Genomic DNA, 21,224 nt, shown 5'->3' on the forward strand with positions numbered 1-21,224 from the left:
TGGAGTGCAGGAGGATGAGGTGGTGATTTTATAGACATGTATAATATCATGAGTGGAAATAGATAGGGAGAACCCAGTTTTTTTGTCAGAGTAGAGAAATCGAGAACCAGTGGACAGGGGTTTAAGATGATGGGGGAAGATTTGATAGGAACCTAAGGGTCAACGTTTTCACAGAGGATGGTGAATATTTGGAACGAGCTTTCAGACGGAGTCCTATAACAGCATTTAAAGATACTTGGATAGGCACATGGATAGGAAATGTTTAGAGGGATATGGGCCAAATACTGGCTAGCGCAATGGGGCATCATGGCCGGCATGGATGAGTAGGGCCGAATGGTCGGTTTCCATGCTGTATGACTTTATAATAGTTCAGTGTTAATATATGGGGCTGTGAAATGAATGCAGAAGCTTTAAAGTGGCAACGGTGCACTGCTGAGAGACAGCTTATGTTGTTAAGGAAGAGGGACTTGCATTAGTGAGATTACAACAGACAAACGGCACCTTAAAGCAAGCAGATTGAGTCAGTGTTATGGAGATAACGCTTTCTAGCGGTTGGGTCACTTTATCTCGACAATGCACACATCAGTAGGTGTTTACAATACCCCATTAGATGGCTCTCTCCCTGGATAGCTTGATTTGAATACATAACACAACTGGCATCTCTCCCTCCTCTCCAGAACTACATGGGAATCGCATGTCAGACTCAGCCATTCACTCCCACCCATTCATCTTTGTATTTCTTCTTCTTAAGCCCTTTGCTTCTCTCGGGAGCAGAGGCCATTGACAAATGTTCTCCACCTCACTTGGTTTTTGGCAATTCTTTCGAGATCTCCCCAGTTGAACCCACTCCCAGACATTTCTGTCTGGACACCTCTTCTCCAGCTGTTCCTGTGGCGACCTCTTTTCTTTTTTCCTCGGCGATCGAAGCTCCCGCATCGGGACGATCGAAACTCCCACGGCTTGAAGTTCCCGAAGTCGGTCTCTAACTCAGAGACCACGGGCTCCGTGATGTTAAGTCCGCAATAGACAATAGGTGCAGGAGTAGGCCATTCGGCCCTTCGAGCCAGCACCGTCATTCAATGTGATCATGGCTGATCATCCACAATCAGTACCCCGTTCCTGCCTTCTCCCCATATCCCCTGACTCCGCTATCTTTAAGAGCCCTATCTAGCTCTCTCTTGAAAGTACCCAGATAACAGGCCTCCACTGCCCTCTGAGGCAGAGAATTCCACAGACTCACAACTCTCTGTGAGAAAAGTGTTTCCTCGTCTCCGTTCTAAATGGCTTACCCCTTATTCTTAAACTGTGGCCCCTGGTTCTGGACTCCCCCAACATCTGGAACATGTTTCCTGCCTCTATCTTGTCCAAACCCTTAATAATCTTATATGTTTCAATAAGATACCCTCTCATCCTTCTAAACTCCAGAGTATACAAGCCCAGCCACTCCATTCTCTCAGCATATGACAGTCCCGCCATTACAATTAACCTTGTAAACCTACGCTGCACTCCCTCAATAGTAAAAATGTCCTTCCTCAAATTAGAGGACCAAAACTACACACAATACTCCAGGTATGGTCTCACTAGGGCCCTATACAACTGCAGCAGGGCCTCTTTGCTCCTTTACTCAACTCCTCTTGTTATAAAGGCCAACATGCCATTCACTTTTTTCACTGCCTGCTGTACCTGCATGCTTACTTTCATTGACTGATGAACAAGGACCCCCAGATCCCGTTGTAATTCCCCTTTTCCCAACTTGACACCATTTAGATAGTAATCTGCCTTCCTAGTTTTGTTACCAAAGTGGATAACCTCACATTTATCCACATTAAACTACATCTGCCATGCATCTGCCCACTCGCCCAACCTGTCCAAGTCACCCTGCATTCTCATAGCATCCTCCTCACAGTTCACACTGCCCCCCAGCTTTGTGTCATCTGCAAATTTGCTAATATGTCCCGGACAATTTCCTTGTGATGGTATATAACTCCCTCATGTCCTTTTGAGTTGCGGCAATTTCTGCCTCTTTGGCTAGCCTTTCCACCTGGGTTCTCTTGTCCCTCCTGATGTTCGTTCGCACTTCTTTGTGGCATCTGTTGTACAACTTTTGGGCTAAAACCTTTTCAGCTCATGTTCTTGTTGTTCACTTTCTCCTTTAACTTTCTCCTCTGTTGGATTATGTTGAGGGTTTCTTTGTGTTCAGACCCACGTAATTCATTATACTTTAAATCTCCTTGCCTTCAGCTACAGACTTCTATAACTCCCCATATGATCAAGTTTTACCACCATTTAAAAATTCCATCCATCTTCCTTTGGGGACTGTTTTCTCGCATCTACACTGCCCTATCCCTCAAAAATTTGAAACAATTTTATTAAATAATTCCATCATCTTTGTTCTACCATTATAATCCCGTCTTTAAGGTACTTAAGAATACAGAAGTATTTTCCCAACCCAGACAGTGTCGCCATAAATCTGCACTGTCTCGTAATTATTGCTTTAACATTATTTCTATAATTCAGAGCCCAAAACTGTGTACTGTCCGATGTTTTACATAGATTGTCCTTGATGTTGCCACTCTTTCCTTTATCCCTCCCTATCATCCTGGTATTCCTCTGTTTTTTCTTCCGGATGCTCTGATCCATTTAAATTGTAGCATTTGATATATTATGGATCTGGTGAAGAATCGCATTTCTCAAAATAAGATGCATCATCTCACATTTCCGTCATTAAGCTGAAAAGAGTACAAAAACATTTCTGAGCGTGTTGCCAGAACTTGAGGGTCTGAGCTACAGGGACAGGTTGGGCAGGCTGGGACTTCATTCCTTGGAGCACAGGAGGCCTCCAAGGGGTTCTTATCGAGGTGTATAAAATCATGAGGGGATTAGAGGGGGTGAATGCACCGTCATTTACCTGGTGTAGGGGAATCAAGAACCCAGAGGACATGGGTTTAAGGTGAGAGGGGAAAGATTACAAAAACATACTGGATGGCAACTTTGTCACACAGAGGGTGGTTTGTATATGGAACAAGCGACCAGACAAGGTAGTTGAGGCTGGTATAACAACATTTAAAATACATTTGGGCAGATACATGAATAGGAACATTTTAGATGGCAGGTGGGACTAACATAGATGGGGCATCATTGTCAGCAAGGGCAAGTTAGGCCTGTTTTTGTTTCCAATTACTCTATTTACTCTTGTATTCTATCGATATTCATATCCATCCCACCATCTGTTGAAGGTCCCGACCTGAAACATCACCTCTCCATTCTCTCCACAGATAATACCTGATCCACTGAGTTTCTTCAGCACTTTGATCAAGATTCCAGCATCTGCATTTCCTTAGAATATAGAACAGTCCAGCACAGTAACAGGCCCATTGGCACACAATCTCCACACCAAACATGATGCCAAGTTAAATTAATCTCCTCTACCTGCACTTCATCCATATCCCTCCATTCCCTGCATAGCCACGTGCTTATTCAAAACACATCTTAAACAGCACAATGTTTAAGAAAGAACTGCAGATGCTGGAAAAATCGAAGGTAGACAAAAAAGCTGGAGAAACTCAGCGGGTGAGGCAGCATCTATGGAGCGAAGTAATAGGCGACGTTTCGGGTCGAGACCCTTCCTCAGACTGAACCAGGGTCTCGACCCGAAATATCACCTATCCCTTCGCACCACAGATGCTGCCACATCCTGCAGTGTGGTGACCAGGACTGCACACAATGCACCTCATGTAGTCTAACCAATGTCTTGTCATTTTATATTCTATGCCGTGGCAAGATGCTGTATGCCACCCACAACATCCTTTATGCCGGTGGTACAATTAACATTGAATTCAACAAGTAGAGCAGGCAAAAGGACACAAAGTGCTGGAGTAACTCAGCGGGTCAGGCAGCATCTCTGAAGAACATGGATAAGTGGCATATCGGATCGAGGCCAGACTGTTCTCCAGAGATGCCGTCTGACCTGCTGAGTTACTCCAGCACTTTGTATCCTTTTGTGTATTAACCAGCATCTGCAGTTCCTTGCTTCTACACTATAGCAGGCAAACCAACAAGTGTTAGTAAGCAAGTTGAGTAGATGATGTGGAGGGATTTCTTTAGCAATGGATGAACTATTTTGTTTGGGTACATAGAACATAGAACGTAGTACAAGATAGGAACTGACCCTTCAGCCCACAGTGCCTGTACTAATCATGGTGCAAATGTAAACTAATTCCAGCTGCCTACATAGAGTCCATATCTCACCATTCCCTTCCTGGTCGTGGGCTGTCTAAATGCCTTTTAAATATTATTATTACTTCGACCATTTTCCCTGGAGCGCATTGCAGACACCCACCACTCAGTGTGTAAAAAAAGAAAACCTGCCTGTAAATCTCCTTTAAAATTTCTTCCTCTGACCTTCAAAGCTATGCCCTCTCATCTTGACATTTCCACTCTGGAAAAGTGGTTCTGGCTGTCTACCCTGTCTATGCCTCTCATTATTTTATATACTTCTATCGGGTTACCCCTCAGCAGTCGACGCTTCAGAGAATACAATCCAAGTCTGTCCAACTTCTCCTCATAGCTAATACCTCCGAATCCAGGCAGAATTCTGGTAAACCTCTTCTGTACCCTCTCCAAAGCTTCCACATCCTTCCTGTAATGGGGTGACCAGAACTGCACGCAATACTCCAAATGCAGCCTAATTATATGTTTATACAGCTACAACACAACTTGCTAGCTTTTGTGTTCAGTGCCACAACTGATAGAGGCAAGCATACCATACATCTTCCTGCTTCTAGTTTTTCTTCATAGTGGAGGAAGGTTTTCAACATATGCGTGGGAGGTGGTAGGAGGTTGCAGGTCACCTCGACCTTGATCTTTGTTTGGGTGGCAGGCAAGGTCACCAGAGGTTGCTGTTTAGGTCTCCTAAGTGGGACAGGGGCTTAAGAGGCCTGGAGACACAAGGACCTGCAGATGCTGGGTTAAAAAAAACTGACACAAAGTGCTGGAGTTACTCAGCAGGTCAGGCAGCATTTCTGGAGGGGTGATCTTATAAAGGTGTATAAGATCATGAGGGAAATAAATAGGGTCAATGCACTGTTTTGTTTTGTTTTTACCCAGAGTAGTGGAATCAAAAACCAGTGGATGTAAGTTTAAGGTGAGTGGGGAAAGATTTGATATGAACCCGAAGGGCAATTTGCTGCCTTGCTGCACCAGAGACCCGAGTTCGATCTTGACAATGACTGCTGTGTGTACAAAGTGTGACTTGCGTGGGTTTTCTCCAGGATCTCCAGTTTCATCCCACACTCTAGAAGTACAGGTTTGTAGGTAAATTGGCTTGGTATAATTGTAAATCGTCCCTGGTGTGTTTAGAATAGTGTAAGTGTGCGGGGATCGCTGGTCGGCGCGGACCTGGTGGGCCAAAGGGCCTGTTTCCGTGCTCTATCGCTAAATTATACTAAACTAAAGTAGAGCTCTGACCTTAAAAGGTCCCAATCCGACCTCTCTGTCCTGGGTCTCCTCCATTGCCAGAGTGAGCAACACCGGAAATTGGAGGAACAGCACCTCACATTCCGCCTGGGTTGCTTGCGTCCGAATGGCATGAACGCTGAATTCTCCCAGTTTTGCTAGCCCTTGCTGTCTCCTCCCCTTCCTTAACCCTCGAGCTGTCTCCTCCCATCCCCCCGCCCTCAGGCTCCTCCTCCTCCCTTTTGCCTTCCTTCTCCCCCCCCCCCCACCCCCCATCAGTCTGAAGAAGGGTTTCGGCCCGAAACGTCGCCTATTTCCTTCGCTCCATAGATGCTGCTGCACCCGCTGAGTTTCTCCAGCATTTTTGTGTACCTTAGAGCTCTCATAGCTCAGTGCCAGCTGCCTGTCTATGAACTGGCAAAGCTAAGAAATGCGAGATTGGCAAGTTTTGAAATTCCTTGGATAGCCTGCACTGTGAAGAAATATATCTGCTTCTGGCACCCAAGTCATCCAGCCTCCTTGCTCACGTGTTTGTTTATCCCACTTGCCCTGACGTCTGCAGCTCTGTGTGGCAACTCTTGTAGGCAGGTTAAGTGGGATTCCGGTGACACAGATTTGCAAACAATCTCTTTCCAACGTTCCGAAATTGACAAGTGGCGTCAGATATACCGACAACAATCACTCGACAACACACTACAGAGTCATCAGTCTGCTACTCCGCATTCATTGTTGTACATATTCACCACTGACTTTAGGGCAACTGGTGGTCCAGCACCTACTTTTATCTGGACAAAATTACACAAGTGCACTTGAAATCCCCCTGGAAGTCCTCCCCCTGAAATGTGGCGCCTAGGCTGGGTGAGGCAGCTGATCTAGTTCACCTGGTTTCTGCGGCCAGACTTCCGATCGGCAGATTGAAATTGCACCCTTCGGCCGCGGCTCTGGAACTCCGGCCCGACCTGAGCCGGCGGATCCGTTCCCATAGCCAACTTCCAAAGCCAACTTTGCAGGCTCGCAGGCTGGTTTCTCGCCCCCCCCTTCGGACCGTTCCAGTACCGTTTGACTCCTCTCGGAGGCTGTGACCTCTGTTGGTCCGGCAAAAACACTCCAGAAAGTCTCTGGAACCAAAGATGCTGGAAATTCGCTGGTGGACACCTGTACCTATTGTGAGCTTCAAGCAAAGGAGTTTCATTGAATCTTGTATATGACACTAAACTAATCTGAATCTGAACCTTCTAAGGCAAGGATATGAAACCTCGGAACTGATCGTTGCAGAAGCAACAGGCAGGAACCAAAGCCTGCTTCCTCTGCATCAGATCTGGAAGCCAAAGGATGGAAAAGGAAGGAGAGACTGGAAAAGGAACATCAGATTTTATTGAGAGTTTTAAAATGCACAGTTAGGATTCTTTAAAGTGCTTTCTTCTTAAAGAATCTCATCATATTTCACAACCTCTGGACATCCAAAAGCCCGAAAGAGACTTTTAAAATGCAGACACTATCAGGACCCTGCTCCAGCCTGATATGCCTGCAGTCCCGGTCCACCGATGGTAGAGGTAATACATTTGCACAGTGCTTGCAGAGTAGACTTGGTGAGTCACTGTGAACAGTTTGGAGATGGTGCACACTGCAGTCACAGTACTCCAGTGATAGAAACATAGAAACATAGAAATTAGGTGCAGGAGTAGGCCATTCGGCCCTTCGAGCCTGCACCGCCATTCAATATGATCATGGCTGATCATCCAACTCAGTATCCCGTACCTGCCTTCTCTCCATACCCTCTGATCCCCTTAGCCACAAGGGCCACATCTAACTCCCTCTTAAATATAGCCAATGAACTGGCCTCGACTACCCTCTGTGGCAGAGAGTTCCAGAGATTCACCACTCTCTGTGTGAAAAAAGTTCTTCTCATCTCGGTTTTAAAGGATTTCCCCCTTATCCTTAAGCTGTGACCCCTTGTCCTGGACTTCCCCAACATCGGGAGCAATCTTCCTGCATCTAGCCTGTCCAACCCCTTAAGAATTTTGTAAGTTTCTATAAGATCCCCTCTCAATCTCCTAAATTCTAGAGAGTATAAACCAAGTCTATCCAGTCTTTCTTCATAAGACAGTCCTGACATCCCAGGAATCAGTCTGGAGGGAGTGGATGTGTAAGGTGGTGTCAGCTTGGGCTCCAATGATTTAGAGCTTCTTGAGACTTGTCAGAGTTGCACTCCTACTGGCAAGTGGACAGTATTTAGTTATGCACCTGCCTTGAGTTCTGTCGGCAGTGGAAGTCAGGAGGTGAGTCGCTTGGCCAAAGGATAGCCAGCCAGTGAGCTGCTGTTATGACCAGAGTGTTTATCTGGCTGGTGCAGTGATGTTTCTGGCCAAGGGCGACTCCCACACTGTTGATGGTGTGGTCTGAGCTGTGAAACCTCTGCTGAGATGGTGGTTCTCTCATCTCTCTGAAGTGAGGATTGACTGAGGAAAGAATTCTGCTCACTGATCCTTGGCCAATACTGGAGGTTATCATTAAGACTGAAAGGGTCACGGTGGAATGGGATTTTCAGCATGGAATAGGGTGACCTAGCAGAGGATTTGACTTGCTCTACCTGTCATAGAGCTGTACAGCATGGAAACAGGCCATTCGCCTGTCCCCGCTGACCATGCTGAGACTGGACAAGGCCCATATGCTTGCATCTGGCCTACAACCCTCCCTTTCAAACTTGTTTTTTTTCCTTGAGAATTAAATTCATGAATACACTTCCTCTTTATTCTTCCTCCATTCCAACACTTGCACCTCACTTTTATATTACCCAAAGACTGCCAAGGCTATAAATAACAGTTGCTGGAAAATAGAGTCAAGGCCTGGATAGAGTAGATGTGGAAGAGTATGTTTCCACTAGTGGAAGAGTCCAGGACCAGAGGTCATAGCCTCAGAATTAAAGGATGTTCCTTTGGGAAGGAGATGAGGAGGAATTTATTTAGCCGAAGGGTGTTGAATCTGTGGAATTAATTGCCACAGAAGGCTGTGGAGGCTATCAATGGATATTATAAAGGCAGAGATAGATAGATTCTTGATTAGTATGGGTATCGGGGGGTTAGGGGGAGAAGGCAGAAAAATGGGGTTAGGAGGGAGAGATAGATCAGCTATGATGGAATGGCGGAGTAGACTTAATGAGCCGAATGGCATATTTTCTGCGCCTGTAACTTGTGAGCATGGGAACAGGCTCTTCGACCCAACTTAACCATGCCGACCAAGATGTCCCATCTACGCTTGTCCCATTTGCCCACGTTTGCCCCATATCCTTCTAAACCTTTCCTAATCCATGTACATGTGAAGAGTCATTTCAAGATAGACACAAAATGCTGGAGTAACTCAGCGGGACAGGCAGCATATCGAGAGAGATGGAATGGGTGACGTTTCGGATTGAAACCCTTCCTCAGGCTAGTCAGGGGAAAGGGAAACAAGATATACAGACAGTCTGAAAAAGGGTCTCAAACTGAATTGTCACCCATTCCTTCCCTCCAAAGATGCTGCCAGTGCCGCTGAGTTACTCCAGCTTTTTGTGTCCACAGAAGCTGGCCCTTCGGCCCACCAGGTACGCGCCGACTAGCGATCTCTGCACATTAACACTATTCTACACCCAGCAGGGACCATTTTTCATTTACCAAGCCAATTAACCAACAAACCTGTACATCTTTGGAGTGTGGGAGCAAACCGAAGATCTCGGAGAAAACGCATGCAGGTCACGGGAAGAACGTACAAACTCCGTACAGACAGACCCGTAGTTGGGATCGAACCCGGGTCCCCGGCGCTGCATTCGCTGTAAGGCAGCAACTCTACCGCTGCGCCATCATGACCGCAGCGGTCTTGCGCATTCCAACCTCATTAGGCCATCTCTCTCTCTATCTCTGGGGAGGCCAATCATCATTAATTAATTTCTAAGCAGCAGCAGGAGTTTGCAATTTCTATATTAATTATGTCACAGGATCAGGCAAAATAACATTTCAACCTATAGATTAACCTGCTCCATTATGCTGGAAATACTCGATTGTGGGGCGAGAAACTGAGTTAATGTTTCAGGTCAAAGACCCTTTGAGAGGGAGAGAAATTAAGCTTGTTAAGCTGCCAAGAAGATTGTTCCCTTTTCCACTCTAACGAAGGGCCTTTGACCTGAAACATTCACTCATTTTCTCTTCCCTCCGATGCAACCTAACCTGCTGAGAATTCCCAGCATTTTCAGTTTTTATTTTAGACTTTCAGCATCTACAATTTGTTTTAATTTTCACAAAACTTGCTCCATTGCTGCTGCTAAATGGTTCAACAATGATTCAGATTTTGCCTGGTTTATTCAGGCAGGTGTACATTCCCTGCTTTGATCTTAGCTTTTAGCAGTTTGGTTGTTGTCCTCGTATCACGGTTTAGACAAAATAGTTTATGCAGATTTCTCAGCACAGAAATGGGCCCTTTGGCCAACCTTGTCCATGCCGGCCAAGTTGGCGTACAAAACGGCGCCTCTTACATTTGGACTCAGTGCGCTGTTCTATATATTCTGTACTAACCAGGCTTAAATATGGTGATAGTCTTACTGAGCAGTTTGCAAATAAAATATTTTACTGTACCATGGTACACGTGATAATAAAGAAGAGAGAAAAAAATAATAATCAGGAATTAGACTCTTAGTCATACAGCACGGAAACACTTTTAGGTCCAACTTATCCATGTCAACCAAAATGCCCCATCTAAGATGGTCCCATTTGGCCCATATCCCTCTAAATATTTCCTATCCATGTAACTATCCAATGTGTTTTAATTGAGACGATATGTAACATTTTCTTGTCATTTATCTATGTCTCAGGCTGGCCCCTGGTTACACATTCCCCCAATTTCCCCCCACCCTGAACACGTCTGAATTATTCACAATCCTTTCCATGCTGCACACTGTGACACTGCTCCTGTTCTTTCAGTTGTTTCCACAGGTCAGCGTTGGGGAACGTGATATAAAATGGCAAGGTTTGAGACTTATCAAGAGTACCAGCAGCTGGTGGGAGATGAGTACGAAGAGGATTCGCCACCCGGTGAAGACCTGCTGGTTCATGTTCCAGAAGGTATCAAAGGTATACAGCTGGATTCTGACTTTCACCTTGATGATTCACTCTCTGCTGCTTAATCACTATCATCAATTTAATGAATATGGCCCGCGTTATCTTTGGATATTTAGCCAGCTCCTGTTTGCCTGAGATGCATTTGCCATTTTTACATGTGTGCATCTTCATTCAACTCTTGTCCATTGGTAATTCTCTTCATTCTCTCCACATTCACTCCATTCTTCCATATTCACTCCGTTCTCTACAGAATTCCTCATACGTTTTCCATCTTCTTACTATCTAAGAACAGGAGCCAGGATTTGGTCAGCCAGTTGTTCACGCCTGCTTCCCGTTTTAATACATTCGTAGCTGATCTAGTCATGGCCTCAACGTCACCGGTCATCCAAATTGTTAGCGTAGGTAACAAACAACAGGGGGTGCAGTTTCAACCCCCCGCGGCTCTCCACTGGTCACAGGCCTCCAATCAGAAAAACATCCTCCCCACAACAACCCCGTGACTCCTTCCTCCAAACCAATATTGAATCCAATTGGCAGGCTCACCATGGATTCCATGTGATCTAACCTTTCAGACAAGCTTAAAATGTGAGACCTTGTCAAAGTTCTTGCTATAGTCCATTAAGATCACTTTCACTGCCCTGCCCTCATCAATCCTCTTTTTAAAAAAAAAACAGATTTGTGGGCACAGTTTCCCACACACAAAACCATTCTAACTATCCCATGTCATTCTATGCCTATCTGAGTGCTTCTTGATCGTGTCCCTAAGATTCCCCTGCCCCCACGCCCCCTCCTCCTCCTACACCCCTTCCTCTCCCCCACCCCCCTCCAACAGCTTTCACAACACTAATCTGGAACAGGTGCAAAAAGATTCATGAGGATGTTACCGGGTCTGGACGAATTGAGTTACAAGAAGAGGATGAGTCTTTTTCTTTCCCTGGAGTGAAGGGGGTTGTAGAGGTGTATAAAATCATGATGGGCACAGAAACGGTGAATAGCCACAGTCTTTTCCCCAGAGTAAGGGAGGCTAAAACCAGAGGCCATGGGTTCAAGCTCAGAGGGGGAAGATTTAAAAGGGCACTGAGGGGCAACTTTCTCACACATTAGGTGATTGGTATATGGAACAGGCTGCCAGAGGAGATGGTAGTGGTGCGTACTGTCATAGCATTTAAAATATACTTTGACAAGTACATGGATAGGGAAGGTTTGGACGGATAAGGGCCAAATGTAAACAAATGGGACTAGCTTAAATGGGGCATCATGGTCGGCATAGACAAGTCTGGCTGACTTGCCCATGAAGGGCCTGTTTCCGAGCTGTTTGACTCGATGACTCCTGCTCCTGTTCCTCGTATTTTTCTGCAGAATTGGAAGCTCTTGGTCATGGGTGATCTGTGCTCTAGGTAGTGCTGGCTGAAGTGTCTAATTTTGTTTGTATTCTTTTGCAGATTCATGGCACCACATTAAGAACCTGGATAATTTCTTCACCAGAATATCCTTTCGGGCCAGAGTTTACTCTGTACTTGACAGAGGGCCCTGTCCTGCCAGCGGCGGCGGAGGCGGCCGCCTCTCTGGGCAGTGAGGTCACCACCGTGTTGCCCTGGGCTCAGTGAGTAACTTTGGAGTTGGAGGGAGAGGAGAGGTGGTGGTTGTATCCCCAGCAACCCCAGCCCACCCTCCACCCATCTGTGGCACTCTTTGGATCCCATTGAGGATTTTTCAGCCAGCTCAGAATTTGCTGGCTTGGGAACACGTCTTTCTCAAACCTGAGAGACGGGCTAGGAAGATGAACGATGCACTGGTTCAGGAGCACATTCTCCAGGGACCCGGCTTCCATCATGAACTCGGGTGCTGTCCGTGTGGAGTTTGCACTGACTCCCTGTGTCGATGTGTGTCTTCCTTTTGCGTTCCCCTGTCAACCCATGTTCCAATGATCCACTGGTTGGTTAATTAAATTCCATTAACTGCCCCAGGCGTAAATGCATGACGGGGAAGTGGTGATGGCTTGATAGGCGTACGAGAGAGGACAGGGTAATAGGAGGATAACTGAAGGAATAGGACCATTCCCTCCTCTCTAGCTTTGTGACACTGCGGCGCTCCCTCAGTACCGCTCCTCCCGCCGAGCGGCCTGTCCTCAGTACCGCCCCTCCTGCTGTGCGGCGCTCCCACCATACTACCCAAATGTGTCTAATTATATTTTTTGTGCACTAATGTGGCTTGAGTCCACAAGTTTCTGATTAGGGGATGAGGGAACTGCGCTCCGACCCATCTGTAGGAAGTAGAAATAGTAAGTGTCAATGGTTCATTGTTACCACCTCAATGTTGACAACAGGGCTGCTGCTTAGTGCCAGAGATGAAACTCCCGCTGATCGGAACCTTGGATGTGGAATCCCCCTTCGTGGAAACCTGGATGAGTCCAAAGTCCCCTTTCTGAGCACGCTGCTCTTGCCACATGGAGTGTTTACTCCACTACTCCCAGTCTGTGCGTTAATCATTAATTCATCAACAATGGCTGTAGAGGTTCCTCTGCAAATCAGACAGATATTTACACATTTTGTATGTGTTCTGATGTGAGACGTGCACTAACTCCGCATTCATTATGCTTTGCAAAGCTCACTGAAAGTATGTGGACTCCAAAAGCCAATGCTGGAACTTGGGAACGGGGTTGATGTTTGAGCTGTGTGTGGGTCAGTGGATGTTTAATCCACTCTCTCTCAGCACGATCCTGTGGTGCTGACAAATTGTGTAATAAGTATTTCCAAAAAAAAAAGAGATTAAAAGATAATTTAGTTAAAGTTTGCAGGATATTATGGAAATCTGTTATCGTGGACAGACAGACTATATTTAAGAAAATAAGAAATCGTAGCACGTGTGTGGTTCTAGTCTACCCATTACCAGATGGATGTAGAGGCTTTGAAGTGGATAGGAAAGGAGTTTTCCTGAAGAAGGTCCTGAACAAAATGTTGCCTCTCCACATCCTCCAGAGGTAAAAAGAAAACACAGAGTGCTGGAGGATATGTCTAGGGAAGTGTCCTGACCCGATATATCACTGTTCCATGTCTTCCATAGATGCTGCCCGACCGCTAGTGCTACTCTAGCACTTTGTGTTTTTGCTAAAAAATTCCAGCATCTGCAGTTCCTTGTTTCTCCATTTTACCAGGATGCTGCCTGGTTTAGATGATATTAGCTGTAAGGACTGGTTGGACAAACCTGGATTATTTTCTCTGGACTGTCTAGTCTGTGGAGCAAATTTATAGAAGTATAATTAATTATAAATTTACCAGTCCCACACCATCGAGGCCTCGTTATTTGTGTATTACACTCCCATAAGGTTGGTGCCAGCTAACTAACAGCAGAGCAGAATCGTTACTTCTATTCATTGTTTCACTGTCCCCCAGCTTAATTTCAATTATGTGCTCCTCAATCCTTCTTTGATTCCTTTTGCCACTTGCCTGTTAGAAAATAGGTGCAGGAGGAGGCCATTCGGCCCTTCAAGCCAGTACCGCCATTCATTTCTAACCACATCTTTGTAATATGGGGTGGGGGAAATCTGAAATTCACAGCAGGAGACTGTGCAGTTACAGGGAGCATGGGCACACTGTAAACAGACAGCATCTAAGGTTTACAATGATGGTGCTGAAGTGGACATGATTGAAAGCTTCAAATTCCTCAGAATAATAATCACTAGCAACTTATCCTGGACCACCCACATTGAAGCAATGGCTAATAAAGCACACCAACACTTCCACTTCCCTAGATGCTTAGGAAGTTCGACATGTCCTCAACAAATCTCACCAACTTCCAAGTTTGTCTAACCTCTCCTCAAACCTTTCAATGACCTCACTGGGCTGGAAGGATGGTGTAGTGGAGACTCTTTATCTGCGAACCCATTGCAACAGTGGTCCAGTATTAGAGTTGTTGCCTTACAATGCCAGAGACCCAGATTGGATCCTAGCTATGGATGCTGTCTGTGTGGAGTTTTCATGTTCTCCCTGTAACTGCATGTATTTTCTCTGGATGCTCCGATTTTCTCTACTCCCACACTCAAAAAGACGTACAGGTTTGTAGGTTAATTGGTTTCGATAAAAATCGTAAATTGTCCCTAGTGTGTAGGATAGTGTTAGTGTATGGGGTGCTTGCTGGTCAGTGCAGTCTCGATTGGCCAAAGGGCCTGTTTCATTGTTGTATCTCTGAAGTCACAACAAGAAGGTACAGGAGACTGAGAACCATTACCTCCAGCTTCAAGAACAGCTTCATCTCATCCACCATCAGGATCTTGAACAACCCTAACTACAGCCCCACCTCAACACTGAACCACAATGGACTTTGTACCATTCTGGTCGCTCAATGTTCTTTGGTTTTTGCACTATCATAGATCTAGAATAACTGACAATTCATTGTTTTTATTGTTGTTGTGTTCAATGTGCCTGTAAAACTACAGTAAGTAAAAATGTCATCGTTCAGTTCATATTTGGTGCATCAGATAAATAAACACTCGTGACTTGACGATATTCCTTAACTTGGCCACATATATCATTTCCACCAGAAGAATGGCTTCTCTTGCATGATGCTCTCTGAATTCTTCGAACTGGTGTAAGTAGACTCTTGTTGCAACTCTGAGGGTTTCAAAGTTCATAAGCCACGGGAACAGAATTAGGCCGTTTGGCCCATCGCGTCTATTCTGCCATTCAATCTTGGCTGATCTATCGTTCCCTCTCCACTCTGAAAGGTTACTGCCATATATGCTTCCACCAAATGCTCTGGCTGAGCTCTAGGCAGGGAAAAAATACTTGTCTAATACATCTAATTTAAAATACATCTAATTTAAACTTCCCGCTTGTCAGCTTAGACCTATGCCCTCTAGTCTTCCTCTGGAGTGTGCAAATCAACTTAAGCAGTGTGAGCTCTCTCTACACTATCCTACGAACAATCCCAGCCCAGGTACAAGACAGGTTAGATGCTCCACACTGTACTCTGTGGGAGTTTGCATGTACTCCATGTGTTTCCTTCTTCGTTCCAAAGATGTGTAAGTTGGTAGGCTATGTGGCCATTGTAAGTTAACCCCATTGTGTAGGCAAGTGGTGGAATTCAGGGGGAGCTGATGAGATTGAGGGGAGAACAGAAAATGGGATGAATGCAATTGGGTGGTTAGTCAGAGCGGTGGATCGAAGGGTCTGTTTCCTTATTGTAGCTCAATCTTTCCTTATTGCACCATGCTCCCAGGACAGGATGGGCTGAGTTAGATACAGTATGAAGTTCCTTTTTACGGGTCGTACAGTGGCGCAGTTCATAGAGCTGCTGCCTCACAATGCCAGAGACCCAGGTTCAATGCTGATCTCGGGTGCTGTCTTTGTGGAGTTTGCCTATTCTCCCAGTGACCAAGGTTTGGGTTTCTTCCGTGTGCTCCAGTTTCCTCCAACATCCTTAAGATACGCGGTATATAGGTTAATTTGCCTCTGTAACTAGCCCCTTATATGTAGGAGAGAATTAGTGTCCAAGTCAGCGTGGACTTGGTTCAGTTTAGTTTATTGTCACATGCTAACCAGCCAGTGGAAAGACAGCACATGGTGGGCCAAATGGCCTGTTTCCGCACTGATTCTCTAAAGTAAATTAAGCTACACTGTGATCGGTGTTCAGTGAGAGAGTATGCTTTCAGAAGAGGTGAAGGATGTAGTAAGAATCTTGGATTGGGGACATTGGAGACAGTTCATTTACCTGAGCATTTTCCCTTTTCTGGACTTTAGGCAGTTCTTGTTCGTGGTGCTGTTCACTACTTTCCTGTTCAACTGCGTGGAATATGACGTGCTGTTTGCAAATAAGTTTGTAAACCATACTGGTTCTGCTTACCCGGAGAGGAATAAAGTCACTCTGCCTGACGCGATCCTACCCACTGAGGAATGTACCACCAGGTAAGACCTGCTGCTGGTCGTATGTTGGGTAGGTGGGGAGCTGAGGTGGCTGCAGTGATGTTATGGCTCTTGCAGTTAGCATTTGGGTGCAGGTTGTGTGGTTTGAGCCAGCGGTGAAGCTAGTGCAGCTTGTGATAATTTATGTAAGTAACCCAGCAGTCCAGGAGTCAGCAGATGAACGGTTAAATGTGCAACTGGGGAGGTTGCTGTAAGTGATGCGCCACGCTGCCCGTTGCTATACGACAATGACACCTCGCTGCCCGTTGCTATGCGACAATGACACCTCGCTGCATGGTTCTGCCGGAATGAGTTAGTGGCGTGATGTTTTGCGGACACTGGCAACGTTCACTACACACTAAATCACGTTGTTACATGTCCACGTTGCTAATTAGTGTTTGGAAACTAACCTGTAAAGACACATCTAACAACCTCATTGCTCTGCCAAAAGAAAGTGTGAGACATTCATTAAAAACCCCCCATGATGATTGAGTTTGTGATCGCATTGGCCAGGTAGTAGGCTGTGTGGCCAAGAGTGGACATTCTGCTCGGTTTGGTGTGCAGTTTGGTTAGTAGTCTGCACAGTTCTGGTCACCTCCCATGGGAAGTTCTGGTCGCCCGGCTACATAAAGGATATCATTAAGTTGGAATGGGTGCAGAGGAGATTCACCAGGATGTTACCTGGGCTTGTGGGCGTGAATTACAGGGGGAGGTTGGAAAGGCTGGGAGTTTTCATATTTGTTATTCTGGATGTCATATTTGTTCATTCATAGCTTAAGTTAAACTGGTGTCTGGTTTCTGAGAAAGCTTTGCATACTTAAGCCATCTTTTTTATAAGGGTTTCTTTTCCCTGGATCTTCCTTCTGAATAATACTTCTAACATTTCACATCCTGTGTGTTGAATGCCTCCAACCAGAATCTGCCACCTTGTCTGGCAGCAAGTTCCAGGTGTCAACCACAATGGAGGGTGAGTTTGGCTCGGCTGGAGTGTCTTTCAATGGTGCTTTTATTTTCACCCGTGCAAACACACAGTGAAATTATTTTCTTACATACAGTGCAGTGGAGTATTGCCATACACAAGCACATCCCCGATTATAAAATGGTACAGAAATAGTCTACTGATCCTGCATGTAAGAGGTGTCATGTTCTGGTGCCATTTTCCAAAGTCCAGTCTGTGCTCTAGTGCCTGATACTGGAAAGCCCCAGGCTGCTGCAAGGCTTCCAGCCAGCGTCTTCCTTGGAAGTGCATTTGACCTGCAAACTGACATTCTCTCCTCGCCTGTCCACCCCAGGCTTGCCTCCCGCAGCCAACCTTGAGAGTGTGGTAGGCCAGGCCCTGGTTCCCTCACCTACCGGCCTTGCTCGTCGCCTATCGCATCCATCGTCATCACAGACTCCATCCTCCTTGTCTCTAGCCTTTGGAAGATGAGCAGGGGTTGGCTCCGCAGCTTTCCCCCGCATGCAGCGGTCCACCAGGTCTCCCTGGAGCGAGGAAGGTTGTGGGCTGACCTGATATAGAAGTACAGCAGATATCAGGGATGGAGCAGATAGTCACATTCATTTTCCCCTTATGCTGTTAACAAAAGCAAGAGGGCACAGGTTAAAGTAAGAGAAAGGTTTAACGGGAGTCTGAGGGGTAATTTGTTTTTACAGAGAGTGGTTGATATCAACAACCTGACAGAGGAGGTGGTGAAAACACTGTTTTAAGAAGCATTGGACAGACACTATATACCTCCATTTGATATTTTGATCTGGGGAAAAAGATTCCGAATGTCTTCCCTGTCTCTCTCATAATTTTATACACCTCTATCAGATCTCCCCTTAACTTCCAGTGTTCCAGAGATAACAATCCAAGTTCAACCCTGTAGTTAATCTCCCCTAATCCAATATCTCTGATAGGGGATCAATGATCAGCATTGCCGTGTGGATAAACCTCTCTTCCTTTCACACTCTTCTCTTCTTTCTATTGCTCCTCATATGTATGTGGATTTAATGTGTTACACTCATAAGAAGATTATACACACTGGTAGATGAAATGTTTCATGAATGTCCAGTCAGAATGATGGGTATTGGAACATAGGATGCATCACTTTGTTCATACACCAACAGGAGTTGATAGGAATCATCTCTGGATAGTGATTTGGGATTGATGTATTATTGAGACATGTACTGCGATACAGTGAAAAACATTGCGATCTATCCAGGCAAATCATACCCCCCATGAGTACAATCAAGCCGTACACAAGTACTACAGGTAGTGTAAAGAGACAAATACCAGAGTGCAGAATATAGTGTCACAGCGCTGCAACATTACACTTACAGGAAAGTGCAGATTCAAAATAAAAGCGCATGGTCTGCAATGAGGTAGGTTTGAAGATTGGGACTACAAGTGGGTCCAGCTTAGATGGGGCATTCTGGTTGGCATGGATGACTTGGGTGAAGGGCCTGCTTCTGTACTAACTCTGTGACTACACCCCAGCTTTTGGATAACAGCGGGGAAGAAGCTCTTCCTGAATCTAGTGGTACATGCTTTCAAGCTTTTGTATCTTTTGCCCGATGGAAGAGGAAATGACAGAGGTGTGCGTGGTCCTTGATTTTGTTGTCTGCATTCCCGAGTTGGTGTGAAGGGCAGATGGAGTTGATGGTGGGGAGGCTGGTTTTGGGTGGCTTTACCTCTCTTGAAGTACCGTCTGTCTGCAGTCTCCCCGTTCTCGGGGTTGGTGAATATTAGAAGCTGCTGGATGACTGGATGACTGGGGGATGGACAGGAGGGTGAAGAGCTGTGTGCTGAGATGTTTACTGCAGTGTTTGTCCCATCTCAGGCTGAGTATTTGGCAGGTTGCAGGGACCTTGCGTGTTTACCACATGTCATGTTGACGAATAGCCACCACGGGCATCTCCCTCGGCTCCACCTCCTCCCCTCCGACCATCTGACCAGCTGCCAATACACAGCCTCTGACAGAGCACGCACGCAGACACACCAACTTATTTCCGTCAGTTCTTGCTTAACATCAGATCCAACAATCTGCTGCCAGTCATAAAGTCATAGTGATACAGTGTGGAAACAGGCCTTTCAGCCCAACTTCCCCATACTGACCAACATGTCCCAGCTACTCTAGTCCCACCTGCCCGCGTTTGGTCCATATTCCTCCAAACCTGTCCTATCCATGGACCTGTCTAACTGTTTCTTAAATGTTGGGATAGTCCAAGCCTCAACTACCTCCCCTGGCACCTTGTTCCATACGCCCACCTGGTCCACAATTCACCTACTCTGGGCCAGAGACTTTGTGCATCTACGCAATGTATTCCTCTCATGATTTTATACTTTTCTGTAAGGTCACCCCTCACCCTCCTGCGCTCCAAGGAATAGAGTTCCAGCCTACTCAACCTCTCCCTCCCTATAAATCAGACCCTCTAGTAGCAATGTTACAAAATTTTGAGATTTAAAAAATCAAGTCTGCAATTTATCCCATCAGATAAGGCGTAAAAAGAAGTTTAATTTGACACCTAATTAACTTTCATATCTTCAGTATTGAAAAAGTTATGGCCATTTTCATACTCGGAAATTAGCATCTTGTTCCCTATTGCTTTTCCATTGACTTAACAGAAAAGCTGTGATCGAGTCAAAAGCCCATAACTTTCTTAGAAATTAAGAGAACTGAAAGAAATTTTCAGTTATTATAGATTGAAGCATTCTGAAACAAATATGAAACAATCTTACTTGAATGACCTGAAATTAAAGCATATAATTAGTGAGTTACCTAATTGTATCTAATTACAAAATTCAATTACTAGATCTAAACATCTATCCATTTCTTAAGAAAAGGTTAACATTTTTAAATAGCCTTAGTGTCCAAATAACATTCACACAAGAATTCACAATATAACATGATTTCCAAATCTCATTGTCATGAATTTATAGGCCAAATGGAAGGAATTTAATGTTTAATTCCCGTAAATTACTGACCATTTAAATCATCTTGCGAGTGAGTTTTTGTGGAACGCGATCAATTGGAACGTTGCGGTTGCAGTGAATTGGAACCCCATATCGGCAGGAAAAACACTGCCGGTTCGTATGGGGCCAAAATCACATTTTCGCCAAGGAATTATTGATTAAAGTTATCCTAAGAAGCAAGTTTATGTGTAAAATAGACGACTTACCTTATGTTTTGTCCCCTACGTGAGATCCGTCCAGTTGTCGGCATTGACGGTGTTAGAAGTCGCTTTTTTATATTACTCCAGCGATTAAATTGTCCCGCGATATTAAAAAAAACTTCAGAGAACGGAAGTCGGAACGATTTTTCTGCATCAGTTAGCAGCCCGAGAAAATATATCTCGGACAGGCAGGAGAAAACGGCATTTTAATGCCGCCCCCCCCCCCAACCAAAGACGCCAAAGTCGCGCACAAGACCAGTGACAGAACTGCAGCGCCGCTGAAGGTAGGTATTGTAACATCGCTACCTCTAGTCCTAGCAACATCCTTGTAAATCTTCTCTGTACCATTTCCAGCTTGACAACATATTTCCTATTGCATGGTGCCCAGAACTGAACGCAATACTATAAATGAGGCTTCACCAACGTCTTATACAACTGCAACATGACCTCCCAACTTCTATACCACCACTGGTGGTGGAGGCAGACATGATGGCATCTAAGAGACTTTTGGATAGACACATGGATATGCAGGGATATTGTAGACATCAACTTTTCTCCATAACTGTATCGCTGTAAACGCTACATCCTGCACTCTGGTATTTTTCTCTTTGCACTATCTTTGTACTTG

At 45.4% G+C, this 21,224-nt stretch overlaps 1 protein-coding gene across 4 annotated transcripts in view; it reads left to right on the forward strand.

Moving 5' to 3' along the window:
• LOC116972469 (autophagy-related protein 9A-like) overlaps positions 1–21,224 on the forward strand; it is a 54,946-nt gene that overhangs the window by 4,625 nt on the left and 29,097 nt on the right. For 3 of the 4 annotated variants that reach the window (XM_033020202.1, XM_033020201.1, XM_033020204.1), the window contains exons 2-5: positions 10,404–10,553; positions 11,984–12,027; positions 15,064–15,128; positions 16,280–16,444. In XM_033020202.1, coding sequence (XP_032876093.1) covers positions 10,442–10,553; positions 11,984–12,027; positions 15,064–15,128; positions 16,280–16,444 — 386 coding nt within the window. In that variant the 5' untranslated portion in view covers positions 10,404–10,441. The remainder of the gene's footprint in view (positions 1–10,403; positions 10,554–11,983; positions 12,028–15,063; positions 15,129–16,279; positions 16,445–21,224) is intronic. The other variant, XM_033020203.1, reaches the window with a different exon arrangement.

This window comes from Amblyraja radiata, chromosome 4 (genome assembly GCF_010909765.2).
Source record: "Amblyraja radiata isolate CabotCenter1 chromosome 4, sAmbRad1.1.pri, whole genome shotgun sequence".
Taxonomy (NCBI): Eukaryota; Metazoa; Chordata; class Chondrichthyes; order Rajiformes; family Rajidae; genus Amblyraja; species Amblyraja radiata.